Source organism: Procambarus clarkii, chromosome 10, assembly GCF_040958095.1.
Source record: "Procambarus clarkii isolate CNS0578487 chromosome 10, FALCON_Pclarkii_2.0, whole genome shotgun sequence".
NCBI lineage: Eukaryota > Metazoa > Arthropoda > Malacostraca > Decapoda > Cambaridae > Procambarus > Procambarus clarkii.
This window is the reverse complement of record NC_091159.1, coordinates 8,948,045-8,967,305: the sequence shown is the minus strand read 5'-3', so window position 1 is coordinate 8,967,305 and position 19,261 is coordinate 8,948,045. Positions and strand designations below refer to the sequence as shown.

Here is a 19,261-nt window from a genome sequence, read left to right as displayed (position 1 = left end):
CTACTAGGACCTGGTTGTGGCTCACTGCTTGTTTTTCTCACTAAAAACCTTTTCATAGAGACTTGTTTTTCCCTACGTTGTAACACAGTGTCATTAAGAAGGTTAAGGCAATGGTCTACTACAGCTTGCTCTGGGTGAGTTGTTTCAACAAAAGTTTGCATTTCTTCCCATAGTCTACACCACTTCCTAATTGTTGAGGGACATTCTGTACTGCCTCTTCCTCCCTTGAAGAAATTGCCCCAGCTGCTTCCTGTTGCTGCTTCTTGTAAAAGGTTAGGAATTCTTCAGTGGTCAGTTCTTCACTGTGTTCTCCACCATCTCTCAATTCAACACACAACTCTTACAGCACTTTGAATGCCACTTCTTTTTCTAAATTTCTCAAGCTATTCCCCTGCTCGCCTAAAACACTTTCGTATCTGCATCACTTGTTCCATTGGTTTTCTTCAAAAGATCATCAAGCAATAGCCTTGCTTTTTTACAAACGATGGCATTTGAAATGCTATCACCTGCTAACTCCTTGCTGTGTATCCAAATTAATAACTTTTCAACATCCTCAAGTGTTTGTGTTCTTTGTTTCGTAATTGTTGATACACCTTTTGCCACTTTAGTACTCATAATGCCCTTTTTCTTAGCAATTACAGTGCATATCGTTAACACAGATTTATTGTACAGGTACTGCCTAGCTAGTTCAACAACCTGTGTACCATGTAATATTTTTATGCTTACAAATGGTCTCTTGTTTTTGCTCTATGGTCATCCTCACATGTGTTTTCTTAGGTTGAACCTTACCACTGACTTTCTTGAGATCTTTGGCGTGATATATAATTACTTTTATGTTCAAATCCCCCAAAAGCCGAAAAACAATTAATTTTTTTAAAGAATTCAAGCAGGATTGTCACTAATTGGGAGGCACAGGTAAACTGAAGCGCGGTCGCCCGTGCAACTAGGAACTACACACTCGATCGACCCATCAACAAACTGCGGTACTCAAGGCAAAGCTCGTAAGCAGATTCACATTTTACGAAGAAAATGTTCTTGTAACCCAAAAAGTTTGTAAATAGGGGCATTTGTAAGACGAGGTGTCACTGTAATAGTGAACTTTAATGGTAAATTAAAGTTGCATAAATCATTGACAAATATCATGATCCAAATCCTCACATTTTGACAAGGCTTAAGATATTACTATCAAATTTTTGCCACTACTGTTCTCATGCTAACAAACTCTATTATGTTATCTTAGCTTTCTTGTGTCAGAAACAGTGTAACGGGGGGGGGGGGGGGGGGTTGATCGTGAAATTAGTATAAGTGAAGTAAAGGTAGAAGGAGGAGGAAAGAGGGAGAAGAGAGGGGATGGGGTGGATAGAACATGGGGGAGGGGCGAGCGGGAACTGAGGAGGAGAAGAGGCAGGCGGGCATAGAAAACGGGAAGCGAACGGGAAGAAGGGGAGGCAGGAGGGAGAGAATGGAGGAGGAGGAGGAGTACGATGTAGAAGGCATAAGAAGAAAGGGGGGAGTAGACTGATTTTATTCTACTCTATCGATGATGTTATACTATACTGATATTCTAAGATGTTCTGATGTTTGCTGCCACCACCTGTCATTGAATCTAAATTCATTTCCACTTAAACAATGCGACAGGAACACTGCTTAATTTAGTTATCTCTCACTTTTTCATCTAGATATCTCTCTAGCCTTAACTCTTACTTGAGTTTTTAATTGATTCAAAAAGAGGACTAAACAAAAGTCAAGTTTGTTATTCTACACATAGATGTTTATTGAATCCAAATTTTCTCAAATTATTCCAATTAACACTTTGACATCCTACTATTTAACACAATATTGACCAAATTAAAAGGGGGGGGGGATCACCAACTCCATACACGCCCACACCATACATGGCTAAATGATTCAGACTCCACTAGCTCGTCACCACAAAGACACCCAATCAAGACAATGCATTACTGACACTCTTACCTCACAACTCAGACGGATACACCCTGAGGGTGCCTGGAGTGTCACCCGTCAGGGTGAGGAAGCTGGCCGGTCACCTTCTCTCTCTGTAAGGCGGTCGTTAACTGAATCCTCCCAGCCATCCCCAACGTGGGGAAAGCTGTGTACTCTCTTCCTTATGCCCAAATAAGGCCTGAGAAGCAAAACTAACCCTTATAGGACCCAGGCGGGTCCTGCAGTATACAAGGCTCTCCTTGTTCAATAGTACTCAGCACAAGCCAGCCCACTCCTCCACTACCGCAGCCTCCTCACCAACACACACCCACACGCACACACACACACACAAGTACAACTCACAATTATACACATGAAAGAGTGCAAAATACTTGCACTGTTACAACAGTACTAGTGCCAATGCCATGCTTCACTACCAGCCAATGTTCTCCTAAGCCATAATTAAGGTAATTCAAGATAACTCAAGATAAGGTTCTATAATAACTTGGCCTACTTATCCTTGGTGAGAAAGTTTCTCTTGTGCTTGGCTGATGTAACCTCTCTATTCTTGCTAAACAAAATGGCATCCAAGTTTTAAATAATGACATAGCCAACGAAAACTTGGTGAAAATACTGTACAGTAGTTACAAGAGATCAGATGGTGCTTGCACAAATGGAAAAATATATGTATAGTACATGTACACTAACAGTAAGTTTTTGAATGCATAGAAGCCACAAAAAACAAGTAGAACTTACAGTACTATACAAAAATCTAAAATAAAATACAGTGCAGTATATTGCTGTATTAAACTAATATTTGTCATTAAATACCCAAAATACTAAAACAAAAGGATTGGCTTACAATTGCTATACTGTATTTACTGTTTGTGCCTGCAGAATCGAGTTATTAGCGCTTGAACCCTGCCTTTCTAACCAATCTATTTTTCCTCAATTATGTCTACTACATACAGTATATTTCTCTATCACACACATCCCCAGGAAGTACCCAGTAGCAGCTGCCTAACTCCCAGGTACCTATTTACTGCTAGGTGTACTAGCAGATTATTCATATAATCTGGTGTCAGGTGTGTTCTAAAGGGTGAAAGAAACTCTGCCTATTTGTTTCTGCCTCGGCCGGGAATCGAACCCGGGCTCTTAGAACTACGACCCCCGAGCGCTATCCACTCAGCTACGAGGTCCCCAGTACTATACGACACACTCCAGGATTCTTTGCAACCAAATCAAAATATCTGAATTTCAAACTGGCACTGCATTATGAATCCATATAAATAATTATATGGAGGTGTCATTATACTTCAAATAATCATGACTTAACTGAATATCACAATTCAAGGACTTCTGAATAAGATCATACTTCCATAAAAAGGCAAAATTTTCTTGTTATGAAATACATACCTGTGAAACTCATCCATGCGAACGAGGAAGATAAAGAAATGGACATTTGGCAATATGTCTGTAGGTGGATTTTCCTCACAAATTCTGAAAGTATACCACAAAAGCATTTTTAATTTGCTCCACATTAATTTATATAGGCATTTACTGTATATGGTTCTACAGCATGAAGGTAACTTGAGGGAGGCATCCCTGGTATGCCCCATAATATCTCATAATATACAATGTTAACACTTTCGCGCTCTCGGCGAAGGTCACTCAGCCAACCGTATGTGCGCGCGGCGTTTTTATCGCTTAAGCGTAAAAACAAAAATGTGTATACTCTTTTTACTTTTCTGACCTTAGTTTTCATGCTACGTATTTCATTTTGATACCAACGTGTTCGCAATAAAATTCTCTAGAAGAACATCAGTAAAAAAAGTCACGAAAGCTATAGAGATACCAGCATGAAATAAATAACTACGAAGATGAGTCGCCGTGAGCGCTCAACAGCAACAAAATGTTTTTACTCTTGGGATTATTATCACCTCTACAATTGTCCTACAGCCTTAATTTTGGTATCAATGGACTCCCAATAAAATTCCCAACACGGTGATATGAATATAATCGTAGAATAATGGTCCCGGCCCACCCGCAAGAGTGTGGGAAGTGGGCACACTGTTACCCGGTAATGGTGACCGGACGACACACGCGCGAAACGTTGCTTTGAAAGTTTATACTTATTTCACTGTTCTGATATTATTATTGTATGTATGTCATTCATTTTTGTGGCAATGTTTTCGCAATAGAATGTTCTATGAGCTAAATTATACTACACAAACTTGGACCAAATAGGTGTACTTACCAAGGGAAGGCTGGTTGTGGAACAGTAAGTTGAGCATTTGTTCTTCACTCCACCTTCTTCAGGTTCTTCATTCCTGAAGTTGCTCAACAGATGGTTTGTAGGTGGAGTGAAGCTGTTGCGGGTGGTTACTTCTTCACCACCCAATACACCTTTTTCCGGTGGTAATTGGTGTAGCAGGGAACAACACAGAGTGCAACACCACAGGTCTTGCATCCATAGTTCGTGTCCTTCCTTTTACCAGACCGTGCGCATGCATGACACTTGAGACGTTTTGGCAGTCTGTAAACTTCATGTTTCAGTTTGTAGTTCATGCGATTTTCTGAATCAACAATAGGGCGGCCAGGTCCTCTCGCTGGAGGTGTAACAGGAGTTGCAGGAGAGTCAGATTCATCTGACAAAACAGTTTCATCAACTGGCAGTGTGGCAGACATGTCGGGTTCAGATTCGTTGTCTGCTTCATCTTGAGGTGGTGTAGTGAACAAAGGCCGCCTCACACCAGATGGTCCGGGAGTTGGCATGGCGTCAGCATTGGCAGGAGCTGTGTCATCATTTATGTCTGGAGCGTGCCGCAAGTGTTGAGATGATGATGTTGTTTTAGGCCACTCCTCTGTGTCCCAGTGCAATAGGGCCCAGATTGCCACTTCGTGGAACTGTAGCAATGTTAGCTTTTTTCGATCAGTTGTGTTGTATTTGTACAAAACATAGGCATTATGCAATGCCATTTGCAGGAAATAAAAGGTAATCTTTTTGGTCCACTTGTGAGTTTTCCTGGTAAAATGGTAATATTTAACCATTTTATCGAAGTGGTCCACACCTTTCATGAACTTATTGTACTCGCAAATTGCAGTCGGTTTGTTCACTGTTACCTGTTGTATTCCACTTGTTCCGTCTCGGTTGCGAATTCGCTTCCTTCGCTGAACTCGCTGAGTGTCTGCATTGTGGATGTTGGTAATGATTGAAACCACTCGCTTGTCTTTCCACAGGAGAATGAAGGTGTTATCTTTGCGGCGGTATACTGTGGTATCCAGTGGAAGTTTACCCTTGGCTAGAGCTTGCAATACCTTTGGGGCACCACGTAGCATTCTAATTGTGCCACATGTGTACACCCCAAGTTCTCTCAATGTTTCTGTCAGGGTAACCGAGTTGTAGTAATTATCCATGTACAAATGGTAACCCTGGTTCACTAAAGGCTGCATCAACCCCGTTACTGTATCCACTATCGTCTTACCAATACCTGAGTATACGTCAAAGTCATATATGTACCCAGAGACAGATTCAGCAAGCATATAAAGTTTCACACCATACTTGTCTGGTTTGTTTGGATTGTACACTTTGAAGGATAGTCGGCCTCGCCATGCCATTGTACCCTCATCCAAACACAACTCTTTCTTGGGGATGTAAACTTGAGCAAACCTGTCTTTCAAGTAATCCATCACTGGTCTCACTTTTATCAACTTATCACGATTGTTCACGGGCACTGCATTGGTATTGAATGTGTGGAAAAACTGGTTTATATGCTGGAATCGTCTGGACGGCATGAACAAGCTGAAGAAACGAGCATGCCATGGCTTTGCTGTTTGCCAATACATCCTCATAGTTGGGAGCCTAATTATGCCCATCAATATGAACAGTCCTAGGAATCGCGCCATTTCACTCACCTTCACTGGGGTCCAAATATCTGATACATTTTCATTGGCCATCCGGAATAACTGCGAGGCGTACAAATTTGTTTCAACGGTAAAGAACTCAAGGAGGGCACGCGTGATGAACAATTGAATATAAGCCAGTGCACTAGTAGGCTTGGGAATTTTCAGTCCAGGATTTCCAGTAAAATCATCAACAACTGGAGAAGTATTGCTACGACTCCAGCCCTCACCAGCCCCAGCCCCAGCCTGCCGAGTACGTACTGTACGTGTACGCCTTTCAGCAGGCTCGAATGAATCCTCATCACTTTCCTCATCACTTATACTTTCAGAATCACTTGGCGCAATTTGTCGTGTGTTCCTACGACGAGTAACATGTCTGGTAGCTACTTTTCTAGGTAGCCTAGATGCACCACGTGTGCGCCGAGATGGAGGAGGAGGAGGGGGTCGCGGTGCCTCCTCTTCCTCGGTGAGGGCCTCAGTCTCCTCATCACTCGTTGCCGTATCATTCCCTCTAGCTCTAGGTACACTATAATCGTTGTGGGTTCCAAAATCTTCCTCCAATACCTCTACATCACCTTCAGCTTCTGATAAATCCTCCACAAGGCCTGGAATTTTCGTTGGTGTGAGCTTCACTCCGCTCCACTTCTTAAAAATTTGGGTTATTTTGTCCACTCTCGATGACCTGGAGGCTTCCTTGGGCGTAGAAGTGCTTGGGCCTTGACCTGGATCCATTTTTGATGAAGTAATTGGGTATAATCCACACGGAAACGGGTAAAAATGCTCGAGTTTGGCGCGCGAGGGGAGCGTGATCGACTCACGACACGTGACACGAAAACAATAGGCCCGTCACGTGACCGGGTAGGCCGACGCGCCAGGCGGCCTAGTGGTGAGAAAGAGAACTTCATGGCGCGTCGTTTGAAACAAACCCCAATGAAATCGGATTAAAATTGAATTTTATACAAATATTTTAAAAGAGGACATAACTTTATGTCCACTATGCGTTTACGTTAGACGAAACAGGACGCGCCGGCGCGTCCAGATAGCGCGAAAGTGTTAAGAAATTGTCATCATAAAATAGACAAACCTCCCAAAAAGCTTATTTATATATTTTAACCTATATTTCACATTTAAATACAGTGTTTGGTAAAGTATTGTAATTAGTTTTGAAAAATGCACACCATATATACAATTTGTATAATAACCTTGTTTAATGTTGTAAACAATACAGTACCCATAATCTTTTATAACCAGCTTTACAAAAATAATCTATTTTATTTTATATTCTTTAATAAGCTGATAGTGTTCATTTGTAAGAATGATTTCAAGGAACCAGGGAAGTGAAAATGAGCTTCCTTGGTGGATGCATGAGCAATCAAGTCAACTTCTGCAGTGAATGTGTGGAAAATGTAATTACTTAAGTGTAGTTGCAGGATGAGAACTACACTCGTGGTGTCCCGACTTCCCAGTATTCTTTGTCATATAACGCTTTGAAACTACAGTACTGACGGTTTTGGCCTCAACCATCTTCTCATTTAACATGTTCCAACCGTCTACCACTCAGTTTGCAAAAGAAAACTTTCAAATATTTTTTCGGGACTTTTGTTTTCTTAGCTTGAATTTGTGTCCTCTTGATGTTGAAGTAGCTGGTTTCAGGAATTCCTCTTTGTCAATTTGGTCGATTCCTGTTAGTTTTTTGTAAGTGGTGATCATATCACCTCTTTTTCTATTATCTCCTAGTTTTGGCATGTTTAATGCCTCTAGTCTCTCCTTGTAACTCCTTTTTTTTTTAAGTTCCGGAAGTCATTTTGTAGCATGCCTTTGCACCTTTTCCTGTTATTTATGTGCCTTTTGAGATATGGGCAACATAAAACGGCTGCAGATTCCAATTTTAGTTTCACAAAAGTCATGAACAGTTTCTTTAGTACTTACCTAATTGTGCTTGTGGGGGTTGAGCTCTGGCTCTTTGGTCCCGCCTCTCAACTGTCAATAAACTGATGTACAGATTCCTGAGCCTACTGGGCTGTATCATATCTACATTTGAAACTGTGTATGGAGTCAGCCTCCACCACATCACTGCCTAATGCATTCCATCTGTTAACTACTCAGACACCGAAAAAGTTCTTTCTAACATCCCTGTAGCTCATTTGGGTACTTAGTTTCCACCTGTGTCCCCTTGTTCGCATACCACCCGTGTTAAACAGTTTATTTTTATCTACCCTGTCAATTTCTCTGAGAATTTTGTAGGTAGTGATCATGTCTCTCCTTACTCTTCTGTCTTCTAGTGTCGTAAGGTGCATTTCTCGCAGCCTTTCTTTGTAACTCATGCCTCTTAGTTCTGGGACTAGCCTAGTGGTATATCTCTGAACTTATTTAAGCTTCGCCTTGTGCTTGACAAGGTACGGGCTCCATGCTGGGGCCGCATACTCCAGGATTGGTCTTACATATGTAGTATACAAGGTTCTGAATGATTCCTTACACAGGTTCTTGAAGGCAGTTCTGATGTTAGCCAGCCTTGCATATGCCGCAGATGTTATTCTTTTGATGTGGGCTTCAGGAGACAGGGTTGGTGTGATATCAACTCTTGGATCCTTTTCTTTGTCCATTTCATGAAGGAGTTCATCTCCCATTTTGTATCCTGAGTCTGGCCTCCTGTTTCCACTGCCTAGTTACATTACCTTACATTTTCACAACCAGTGACAAAAACTACTCTCTACCCAGAGGCAAACAGGGGTAAACCCAGCTGACTCCAAGGGCAGTCTATCACCGAGCAGTAAAAGACACAGTGGAGGTAGACCACAAGGTGACTTGTGGAAGGTGGCCCCAAGGGTGATACTTACAGGGCACCTGGGGAAGGAAACCCTAGGCGCATGTAGCCCGAGTACTTGAAGAATAATACTCCTGGCTTACACACCAACCGTAGAGACAGGACCACGTCACAAGGCACAGAAACTGACAAAATCTGGAGTCAGAGGCACACAACCTTGCCAGCAACACATCAGCCAAGAACTAAAGGGTGGATTGCCAACGTGAGATCTAGGGCTTCCCCTTCCTCCTCCCAGGGAGGGGGGGGGGGGGGTTGCGTAGAAAATGGCATGGCAACGTAATGAAATCATGCTAGTTTGCTAATTTTTATTTGGAGAGTTCTGTCCACTCATTCGGCTTTCGGTAGCAATATTTTCACCAGAATAGGGGTTTGTTTTGGGGCGCCTACCTTTCTGGATGCCAGACCCAGTTGATGGCAAACATAGAATACTCCCAGCCACATAGGGGTTTCTATAGGCCATTGCTCCTTATGCCTCTCCGAGGGAGGGGGGGAGGGGGGAGGCCAGGTTCTGGCTTGTGGTCCCCAGTAAGCAAGAACCCCCATGCACATTGACTGATGCCAGAAAGCTAATATATTCATATCAGCCTGGATAGCTCCGGGAAGCCAATGGGGCTCCCCCCCAGAAAAGCAGAAAAATAATGAAATTCTTTACTAAGAATTCAAGCGTGGTCGTTACTAGGTGGGATACATGGGTAAACAACTGAATGTGCCTCGCCCTGCACCCAGCACCAGACGCTTGATCAACCCAAACATGTATCAACAAATATCGTATTCCAAGTAAAATGTAAAAAAATGTAATTCCAAGTAATTTGATGTCATAAAAAAAAATTGTACTCTAGGACAGTTGTACACCAAGGTACCACTGTACTTACAAAGCACCCAGGGAAGGGTACCCTAGGTGCATGTAGCTCCAAGTACAAGAAACACCTGGCCACCACACTGCACAAAAACAACTGGTACAGCCACAAGGCAAAATCCAGAACAGAAACTTGAGGCCAGAGGTGACTGAGTGACCCCTCACACATCAGGATGAGAACTGAGGGAGAGAAAGGTGGTGAGGGCCAGCTCCCACTCCCCTGGCGAGAGGGGGGTATACACTAACGAGCGGGAGTACTAGTACTTTTCTTTTATTTTCTTTTCTTTTAACAGGAGTTTCTTTGCTCTTTCTGGCTGTAGGTCACAGTTTTACTGGCTAGCTGTTTGTTTTGGTTCGCCTATCTTTCTAATATGACATACTTTAAATGTAAAGTGCTCATACGCTATTGCCCCCTGCACCTCTCTGAGAGGGCCAGGTTCTGGTTTTGGTTCCCGGTAGGCACGAGAACTCCAGTGACCGATGACCCCAAACAATATAAATATCAGTTCGGATAGCTTCAGGAAGCCGACGGGATTTCCCCAGAAAATCAATGGCCAATAGGCCTTCTGCAGTTACCTTCATTCTTATGTTCAAGCTTTGTGCTTAATCCTTAACAGTATAATCAAACTTCATGAAAATGACCTCTCATGTTTGCATCCTCACCACCCCTGACCTGTCTGTTTGAATGCCTAACTGTTCACTTTGAAGTGACTGGACACAAGTATAGGATATCTATAAGAAACAATTCCTTTCAAACTTGAATTTCACATATCAGCATTTTGGAATACACCATGGAAGATAATTTATTTCCTCATATCACTGTTCATTAAAACCCCTACTGCCTCTTATAATGCTTACCATTTTCCACCCTTACTTCTTGCTTCCAACAAATGTTAACATAAACCTAGCACATCATACATTTGCACCATCACATTTCACAGCCATATGAGCTAATTTTCTTTTCTAGGGCCTAGGCAGGTGCATGCTCTAGAAACAACGAAGATGGGCCCATAACTTGATCTTTATACTCCATCATTGCTGGAGATAATAGGTAGCTAGCATCGCATAATGGTGGGCAATGATACAGTATAACTGTAACTATAAAATTATTATAAATACAATATAAGTACAGTATTTTTGTGTATAATCCCACAACTTATTCAATTAATGCAATACCTATCTCTTGCTATAAGGTTAAAGAAATTATTAAAAATATGCATAATTATTAGACTTACATATTAAGGATTATGTTCCATTCAGAGCTTGGTGTTTTTTGAAGATTATGTTGCCATAAAAGATCATCTTTAATCCTCTGTCCATGATGTTTATCTCCAATTACCTGGAAGCAGAATTATGTCTAGATATAACAATGAGTAAATCATCTAAAATGTTAATGTAATTCATTTCATTACTGTAATGAATTACATTATTAATTGTGATTAGATGCAAAATCAGCAGGTTCAACCTAGTTTCAATAGTAAATTTATATGCAAGTACAAAAAATCAGCATTAAATGTACAGTGGAACCTCTATTAACGAGTGGCTCTATTAACGAGTTTTTCCAGTAACGAGCAAGCCACTCGCAGCAAATTTGTCTCTATTGACGAGCTCGCCTCTATTAACGAGTGAAAGCACATGGCGCTTCCTAGCGTCTCGCGGGTTCTCGCAAATTCTCGGACGCCTCCGACGCCAGTGTTGTTGTTGTATCTCACACGACAAGCATCCCTCTGGATTTATTTGAGCTTTTCTTTGGGTTTTTAGTGGTTTTGCGACTACAATTTGTAACACACGATGTCTCCAAAGAAGCTGCTTGCTAAAGATAGTGTTGTCAAGAGGAAGAAAGATACAATTACTGTGGATTTAAAGAAGGAAATTATAGCAAAGCATGAGTGTGGTGTCTGTGTGATTGATCTCACAAGGAAGTATGGCAGGTCCTCATCAACAATTTACACCATTAGTAAGGGAATGAGGAGGTAAGGGAGGATGCTGCCTCTTCCACTGAGATCAGGGAAGTGTTTGGAATGTTTGAAAAGGTGAACGCATTCTTGGAAAAGCTGCCCTGATAAAGCAGTGACAACCCGGTGTGTGAAAATGTTTAATTAATTTATCACTGTGATAACACTTTATGAAAGTGTTATCACTTTTGCAGGTATATGTCGCTTGAACGTAACACACTTTTTTTCTCTTGAATGCACCCAAACACCGCACCCAAGCGTCATTTGAGCAAATATTTCTATAAAATCCAATTCTTATCCGATCGACTTGGGGATTGTATACATGTTTGCCATGAAATTTCCGTTTTCTTTAATAACCACATTGCCTATTTGAGAAAACGGCATTGTATTGTATCTTCGTGGTAAGACTATTATATTGTTGACACAACGAGTGTAATCGACGTAGTTTTTTATTTGGTGCTGGTCTAACACATCCTTGTGTGACATTTGAAATGAAATTTGGGTGAAATTCCCAAGAAGAGAGAGTCCGCCTGACTCAGAGGTGGATTCTCCTTCCACACCATAACCCCTCTCCTCCTTCCCACCTCCCCATCGTCTCCCTCAAGCCAGCAACTACTCTTCATAAGGTAAAGTAAATATTAAAACACTACAACAAAATATTTATATTTACATGTGCAGTATTATATTTACATAAAAAAAAGTCATACAAGTATGGATGTTTTTGGAAGTGGAATGGATTAAATTTATTTCCTTTATTTTAAATGGGGAAATTTGTTTCTTAAGACGAGTTTTCCAGGTAACGAGCTCGGTGCCAGAACGGATTAAACTCGTTAATAGAGGTTCCACTGTACTTTATGCGCTCACTTATCCTAATTCCGCTAAACCGGTTGTTTGGGTTTTCTGGCCAAAATCCCATCCAGATATTTTTCTTGCAAAACTTGGGCATATTTGGAGAGTAATTCGGATAACTGATAGTGCAGATAGTGCAGACTGGCATAGGTTCAAAATGAACCCCAGATAACTTCCTGTCCAACTTCACTATATCTGGACAGAAATTAGTAAACCCAGAGATTTTGCTGGATACCACAGAGAGGCATCAGGCCATGCAGTATTAATTCCATACAGCAGTGGCTTGAGGGGTGAGGTATATGGGGGGTGTTCGGTTTCAGGGTAGAGGGGTGTTGGGAGAGGGGTTTTGGGGTAGGGGGGGTGTTGGGAGGAACTGTCTGGGGAATGAGGGGCATGTGGAGGGGCCTATGATCTGCATTGTATAGAATAACCAAGAATTATGTTAAAATAATTCATTACAGTAAAAACTAAAGAAAAATTATCTAATGTTATAACAAATATAAATTTCTTAAAAACTATGCATTAGGGATGAAGACTGTAGTTTCCTGCTACAATTTGGAATATTTTTTACTGCCTGGCAGTCTATGTAACATGCCTGTCTGCCCCAAGTTGACCCGTCCAGGCCTGGTCAAGCTAAACAGGCCATGTGCTCTTGGCCCTAACATTATACTACAGTGCCGTGCCATTAGTGAAATATTTCTTAAATAACGTTTTTGTTTCTATACAAACTTTAATAATTTTTTGCCAATACTATGTCTGGTAGCAGCAGCCATCATCCTGGAGGTGTTAATTGGAAGAAGGTTATGCTAACAACACAACCAAATACATTTTACTCATGTCTTCTGTTGACATGTTAATTGCTTATTCAACTGTGCTAATCCAGAGGTTGGAAACATGTATCAGTACATGATGCAAACCAAAGAACGCAGGAGGCAAGCAAAACTCAAATCATATTTGGTAAAACAGCAAGCCAAGGCCCTTGAACCACTGAAGCCTCACAAGCAAGGTAACACCCTTGAACCACTGAAGCCTCACAAGCAAGGTAAGGTCCTTGAACCACTGAAGCCTCACAAGCAAGATAAGGCCCTTGAACCACTGAAGCCTCACAAGCAAGGTAATGCCCTTGAACCACTGAAGCCTCACAAGCAAGGTAAGGACCTTCAACCACTGAAGCCTCACAAGCAAGGTAAGGACCTTCAGCCACTGAAGCCTCACAAGCAAGGTAAGGACCTTCAACCACTGAAGCCTCACAAGCAAGGTAAGGACCTTCAACCACTGAAGCCTCACAAGCAAGGTAAGGACCTTCAACCACTGAAGCCTCACAAGCAAGGTAAGGACCTTCAACCACTGAAGCCTCACAAGCAAGGTAAGGACCTTCAACCACTGAAGCCTAACCAAGATCCCTCAATCAGTGATGATTTCAGCAGTTGGCAGTCAAAACTGACCTTGCCAAGCTCATGTACTGTACAATAATGTTAGCTCATATACTTTAGTGTTGTGTTAGGTTATGTAAATTTTCAAGAACTATTGATTTAACCACCGTGCTGCGCTGAGTTTATTGTGAAATTCCCCTCGTGCGCATGAAATAAAGTGTTCCCCAAAAATTCTTTTTTCTTCGTAAAATGATAAATTCCCTTCCCTGAACTTGTCTATGTAAAAATAAATAACAAATTCCACTTTGGCTGTAGGGACCTACCTACCTTGAGGCTACCTTGAGGTGCTTCCGGGGCTTAGTGTCCCCGCGGCCCGGTCGTCGACCAGGCCTCCTGGTTGCTGGACTGATCAACCAGGCTGTTAGACGCAGCTGCTCGCAGTCTGACGTATGAGTCACAGCCTGGTTGATCAGGTATCCTTTGGAGGTGCTTATCCAGTTCTCTCTTGAACACTGTGAGGGGTTTGCCAGTTATGCCCCTTATGTGTAGTGGAAGCGTGTTGAACAGTCTCGGGCCTCTGATGTTGATAGAGTTCTCTCTCAGAGTACCTGTTGCACCTCTGCTTTTTAACGGGGGTATTCTGCACATCCTGCCATGTCTTCTGGTCTCATGTGGTGTTATTTCTGTGTGCAGGTTTGGGACCAGCCCCTCAATTATTTTCCACGTGTAAATTATTATGTCTCTCTCCCGCCTGCGCTCAAGGGAGTACAGATTTAGGCTCTTTAGTCGGTCCCAGTAATTTAGATGTTTTACTGAGTGGATTCTAGCAGTAAAGGATCTCTGCACGCTCTCTAGGTCAGCAATTTCTCCAGCTTTGAAAGGGGCTGTCATTGTGCAGCAGTACTCCACTCTAGAGAGCACAAGCGTTTTGAAAAGTATCATCATCGGTATAGCATCTCTAGTGTGAAAGGTTCTTGTTATCCAACCTGTCATTTTTCTTGCAGTTGTGACGGCTACTTTATTGTGTTCTTTGAAGGTAAGGTCTTCCGACATGAGTACACCCAGATCCTTTACATTGCCTTTTCGTTCTATGTTATGATTTGCCTGAGTTTTGTACGTGGTTTCTGTTTTTATATTTTCAATTTTTCCGTAGCGCATGAGCTGGAACTTATCCTCATTAAACACCATATTATTTTCTGTAGCCCATAGAAAGACCTGATCTACATCTGATTGGAGGTTTGCCGTGTCCTCTATGTTGCCAACTCTCATGAAAATCCTAGTGTCATCTGCAAAGGATGATACAGTGCTATAGGTTGTGTTCTGGTCTATGTCCGATATGAGGATGAGAAAAAGTACTGGAGCAAGCACAGTACCCTGGGGGACTGAGCTCTTCACGGTTCATGGGCTGGATTTTATTTTGTTGACTATTACACATTGGGTTCTGTTAGTCAGGAAATTGTAGATCCCGGTAATTCCTTTTGAACGCATTTTATGTGCAATAACACCATGGTCAAATTTATCAAAAGCTTTTGCGAAATCTGTGTAAATTACATCAGCGTTTTGTTTGTCTTCCATAGCATCTGATGCCATATCATAGTGGTCCAGCAACTGCGACAGGCAAGAGCGCCCTGTTCTGAAACCATGTTGTCCGGGTTATGGAAATGCTGTGATTCCGTGTATTTTGTGATCTTACTTCTTAGCACTCTCTCAAAAATTTTTATGATGTGCGATGTTAGTGCTATCGGTCTGTAATTTTTTGCCTCTGCCTTATTTCCTCCTTTATGGAGTGATGCTATCTCTGCTGTTTTTAGTATGTCAGGGATAACGCCAGTATCTAGGCTTTGTCTCCACAGAATGTGAAGGGCCTGCGATAGTGGTTTTTTACAGTTCTTGATGAATATGGAGTTCCAAGAATCCGGGCCTGGTGCATAGGCATACTGTTTATGGCTTCTTCAAAATCTAGTGGGGCGACGTCTGATATATGATTTGATGTTGGTATCATATCCATGAAAAATTCATTTGGGTTATCAATCTTTGATAACGTGGGACTTTGATAACTTTGGGACGTGGACAAGGGATGCTGTGACATCATCAGGGCCTGGTCACCCGTGCATGACACGCCCAGACACGGTCGCATGGGCCATTCAAGCACCGGGTGTTGCCACAAATATATTTTCAATTATTTGTTCTATGTATTTCCAGTGCAGTTTAATTTTTTTTTTATTGTATATGATGCATATTTGTGTCCTTTACAATATGTACAGTAGAACATTCATAATGTTCCATGGAACTGTGATACATGTGTCAGTAATGTGTCCACAATAAATGTTTGTCGTCGCAATATTGTTAAAAATTCACTAAAATTACAATATGTACAGTTTCACACACTATTTACACAGTAACACACTGTATTACACACTCAGTACTTCAGAAGTGAGTAATAATCAATGAAGTAGTCCGTGGTGCACAGCGTGACTTCATTCTCGTTGCACCAGGTACAGATAAATTTTCGCTTCCTGTTTCTTCATTCTGTGTGCTAGCAAATAACACACTCACGTACACCCTTGGCTTTAATACTTGTAGGCTGTATGTAGCCAAGCTTGTAAAGCATATGGTAGTATTGAAAAGATTATAGGAAAAGATCAATTTGTAAGGTAGTCTTGAAAAGATCAATTTGTATGGTCCCACACAGGAAGAGATTCAGCTTGCCTCAAAGAGTGTCCGTCAGTCAGGAAGTGATTCAGGTATTCTTGAAAATACCTATAGAAAACACCACCATGGAAGCTGCTAAGACTGTTCATCTATGCTACTTGTATCAGATGCATCATCACTGAACGCAGAAAAAGTTTCATCTATGTATCATCTAAATAAATTGGAGATAGCATAGGATTGCAAGGGTGACGCTCAGAGCTACAATTGGATACGCTCGTTGTATTTTCCTCATAGGTGCTGTATCACTTACATCCGACCTTTGTACTAGGTCCTTATTGCGCCTAGCTTCACCAATATTATGATCCTTATGTTCTTCAAACAATAAGGTTTGAATTTCACCGACAGAGCGTTATCTTTCAACACCGCGTCGGACAGGTGTTTGGGACCCAGAGGTGCATGCGCCACCCATGGTTGCTCACTCAGAACTAACCCAGCCAGCAGCCCTAGGGCATTCTGGGAATTTTTTCCAAGATGGCTGCCTCTCACTGGAGGTCCTAAGAGTCCATTTCATACTCAACCATCCTTGCACACATTTAGAATGGGCACGGAAAAATAAAAAAAGAGTTTTCTTGGTTGGCGCAGTTTCCCGCCAACCAAGAATACTTGGTTGGCGCAGTTAAGTTAAAGATGTGCAGCATCAATCAAGACAAATTATGATAAGGTAAGCTGAAGTTTCTATTTTAAATTACAGTACACATACTGGTATATTTTTAATTATAGTGAGTGTGGAAATTTAAATTATGTTGGTTGTGGTACAAAAAATTGCAAACATGTTAATTTTTGGACTTTTACTCTAAGAAATACAGCTTATCTGGTGGGAGGGTCGTTCCCAACTAGTCCTGATAAGCAAGCTCATACAGTAATGAAACTCTCCTTTTTGGTGGGTCTTTGGTGGGTTGCCAATTGCCAGCAACCTGGATAGCTCCACACAGTCCAAATCATACCAGGTGTTTGTGAGCCTTTGTAAGCCTACTGGGAACCAGAAGCCAAAACCTGGCTCCTCTATACAAGTGCAAGAAACTGAGGATACTAGATCACTTGGACCAAGAAAAAACCATCAGAAAAGTAGAGCAAAACATAGATAATTGCAAAGTAAACGCAACACAGAAAATGAGATTTCGAAATGATCCACCCAATAGTTAGGCAGTTCACCCTGTATACTGCTCACCACCAGGTGGCAGCACTTCCAGCTACTGGATTCATGCAGCCAACTCATCAGTCACTGAGCCAGGAAAGACCAAAATCAAAGCCCCAGAAAGGAAAAGAGAGAGTCAAAGAACCCACCTACAAGAGAGAGGAATTTCATTACTGTACATTCATCAATGGTTTTTCAAGGAGCTCCTATGGTGGCTCCCTGTTGTTATCTCACCACAAAGAACAAAACTCAAAGAGAACTTACCAGGGGGCAGAGAACAGAAGCCAGTAATCCCCATAGGAGGGAAGAATCAATGAGAGGTCATTCTACCAAATGCCATACAAGCCTGGTGTAGATAGGAACATTGACCAGGTTTCAAGGCTGCTAGTACTGTATTTTGTTGGACTGCCAGCAATTTCCCCATTGCCCCCTAATTTCCAAGCCTGACTAACAGCACGGGACACATCTGAGAACAAAATGAGCCAGATGTACCTCTGACAATGCTGTCAAAGGGGTGAACCATGAAAGGGCCAACACGAAGAACTCTGAACAGATGCACCCCCTGCCTGATGCTTGAGTGATATCAAACAGGAGTGAAAGCTGGAGAAAGCACTATGACCTGTGAATCCAATTCCAACCAACAACAGGAGAGGACTATACCATGTAAACTGTTCATGGTAACACTTACCATGAACTCTGGGAAGGAAAAGCTCTGAGTCTTCTAACAGGAATCATCAGTCTGTTCCTGTATAATCTATACAGATAAAAATGTAAATGTTTGTTTGTTCAAAATCGCTAGTCTCCAAAAGTTCTTCACTGATTGCTTTGAAATTTGACACACTGTTCCATTCACATACAAGCATGTTTTTATATACAAACTATATAGATGTCACGTCTGTGACAGGTAAAAACATGTTTTTTTAAAAACTGTGTTTTTCATGTGAGGGAAATCTCCGAAACCTCTTTACTGATTGCTTTGAAATTTTGACACAACATTCCATTCGAATACTTGCATGTTTTTATAGACCTACTATATACATGCCTCACCCGTGACAGGTAAAAACATTTAAAAAAAAAAAACAGCGCCATCTGTTGCACGTAAAAGCCACACATGCTATATGACTAAATATGTTATGATTCCATTTCAATGTTTCCGATTGCATTGATGAACTGAATTTTCATAGATTATCGATTTGTTTTAATTTTGATTTAATTATTTTGTGTGACATTGCATTGCAACTGAGCTGTGTTGTTTACCATACTGGTCATCTATCTACATAAATAAAAATGTAAATGTTCTTTTGTTCAAAATTGCTAATCTTCGAAAGTTCTTCACTGATTGCTTTGAAATTTTGATACAATGTTCCATTCGAATACGCATGTGTTTTTATATACCTACTATATACATGCAACAGCTGTGACAGGTAAAAACATGTTTAAAAAAAACAGCACCATCTGTTGCACATAGAGGCAACTGCACGCTATACTAAATACGTTACGATTCCATTTCAATGTTTCCGATTGCATTGGTAAATTAAATTTTCATATTTTGATTTATTTTAATTTTGATTTAATTGTTTTGTGAGACATTGGGTTGCAATTGAGCTGTGTGTTTTACCATACCTTTCATTTCATGAGTAGTTAATTTTTTTATTTTTTTCGTTTTTTAAACTGTTCTACTTATTTTTTAGTGATGGGAATATCAAATCA

The 19,261-nt window shown here is 41.3% G+C and overlaps 2 protein-coding genes across 3 annotated transcripts in view; one reads left to right on the top strand and one right to left on the bottom strand.

Moving 5' to 3' along the window:
• Positions 1–19,261, top strand: part of LOC123747281 (acid phosphatase type 7) — a 69,507-nt gene that overhangs the window by 29,164 nt on the left and 21,082 nt on the right. The gene's annotated exons all lie outside the window — the stretch shown is intronic.
• Positions 1–19,261, bottom strand: part of LOC123747288 (uncharacterized) — a 31,959-nt gene that overhangs the window by 3,234 nt on the left and 9,464 nt on the right. For both annotated transcript variants that reach the window (XM_045729373.2, XM_045729385.2), the window contains exons 3-4: positions 10,763–10,866; positions 3,361–3,444 (exon numbers count right to left, since the gene is read on the bottom strand). In XM_045729373.2, coding sequence (XP_045585329.1) covers positions 3,361–3,444; positions 10,763–10,866 — 188 coding nt within the window. The remainder of the gene's footprint in view (positions 1–3,360; positions 3,445–10,762; positions 10,867–19,261) is intronic.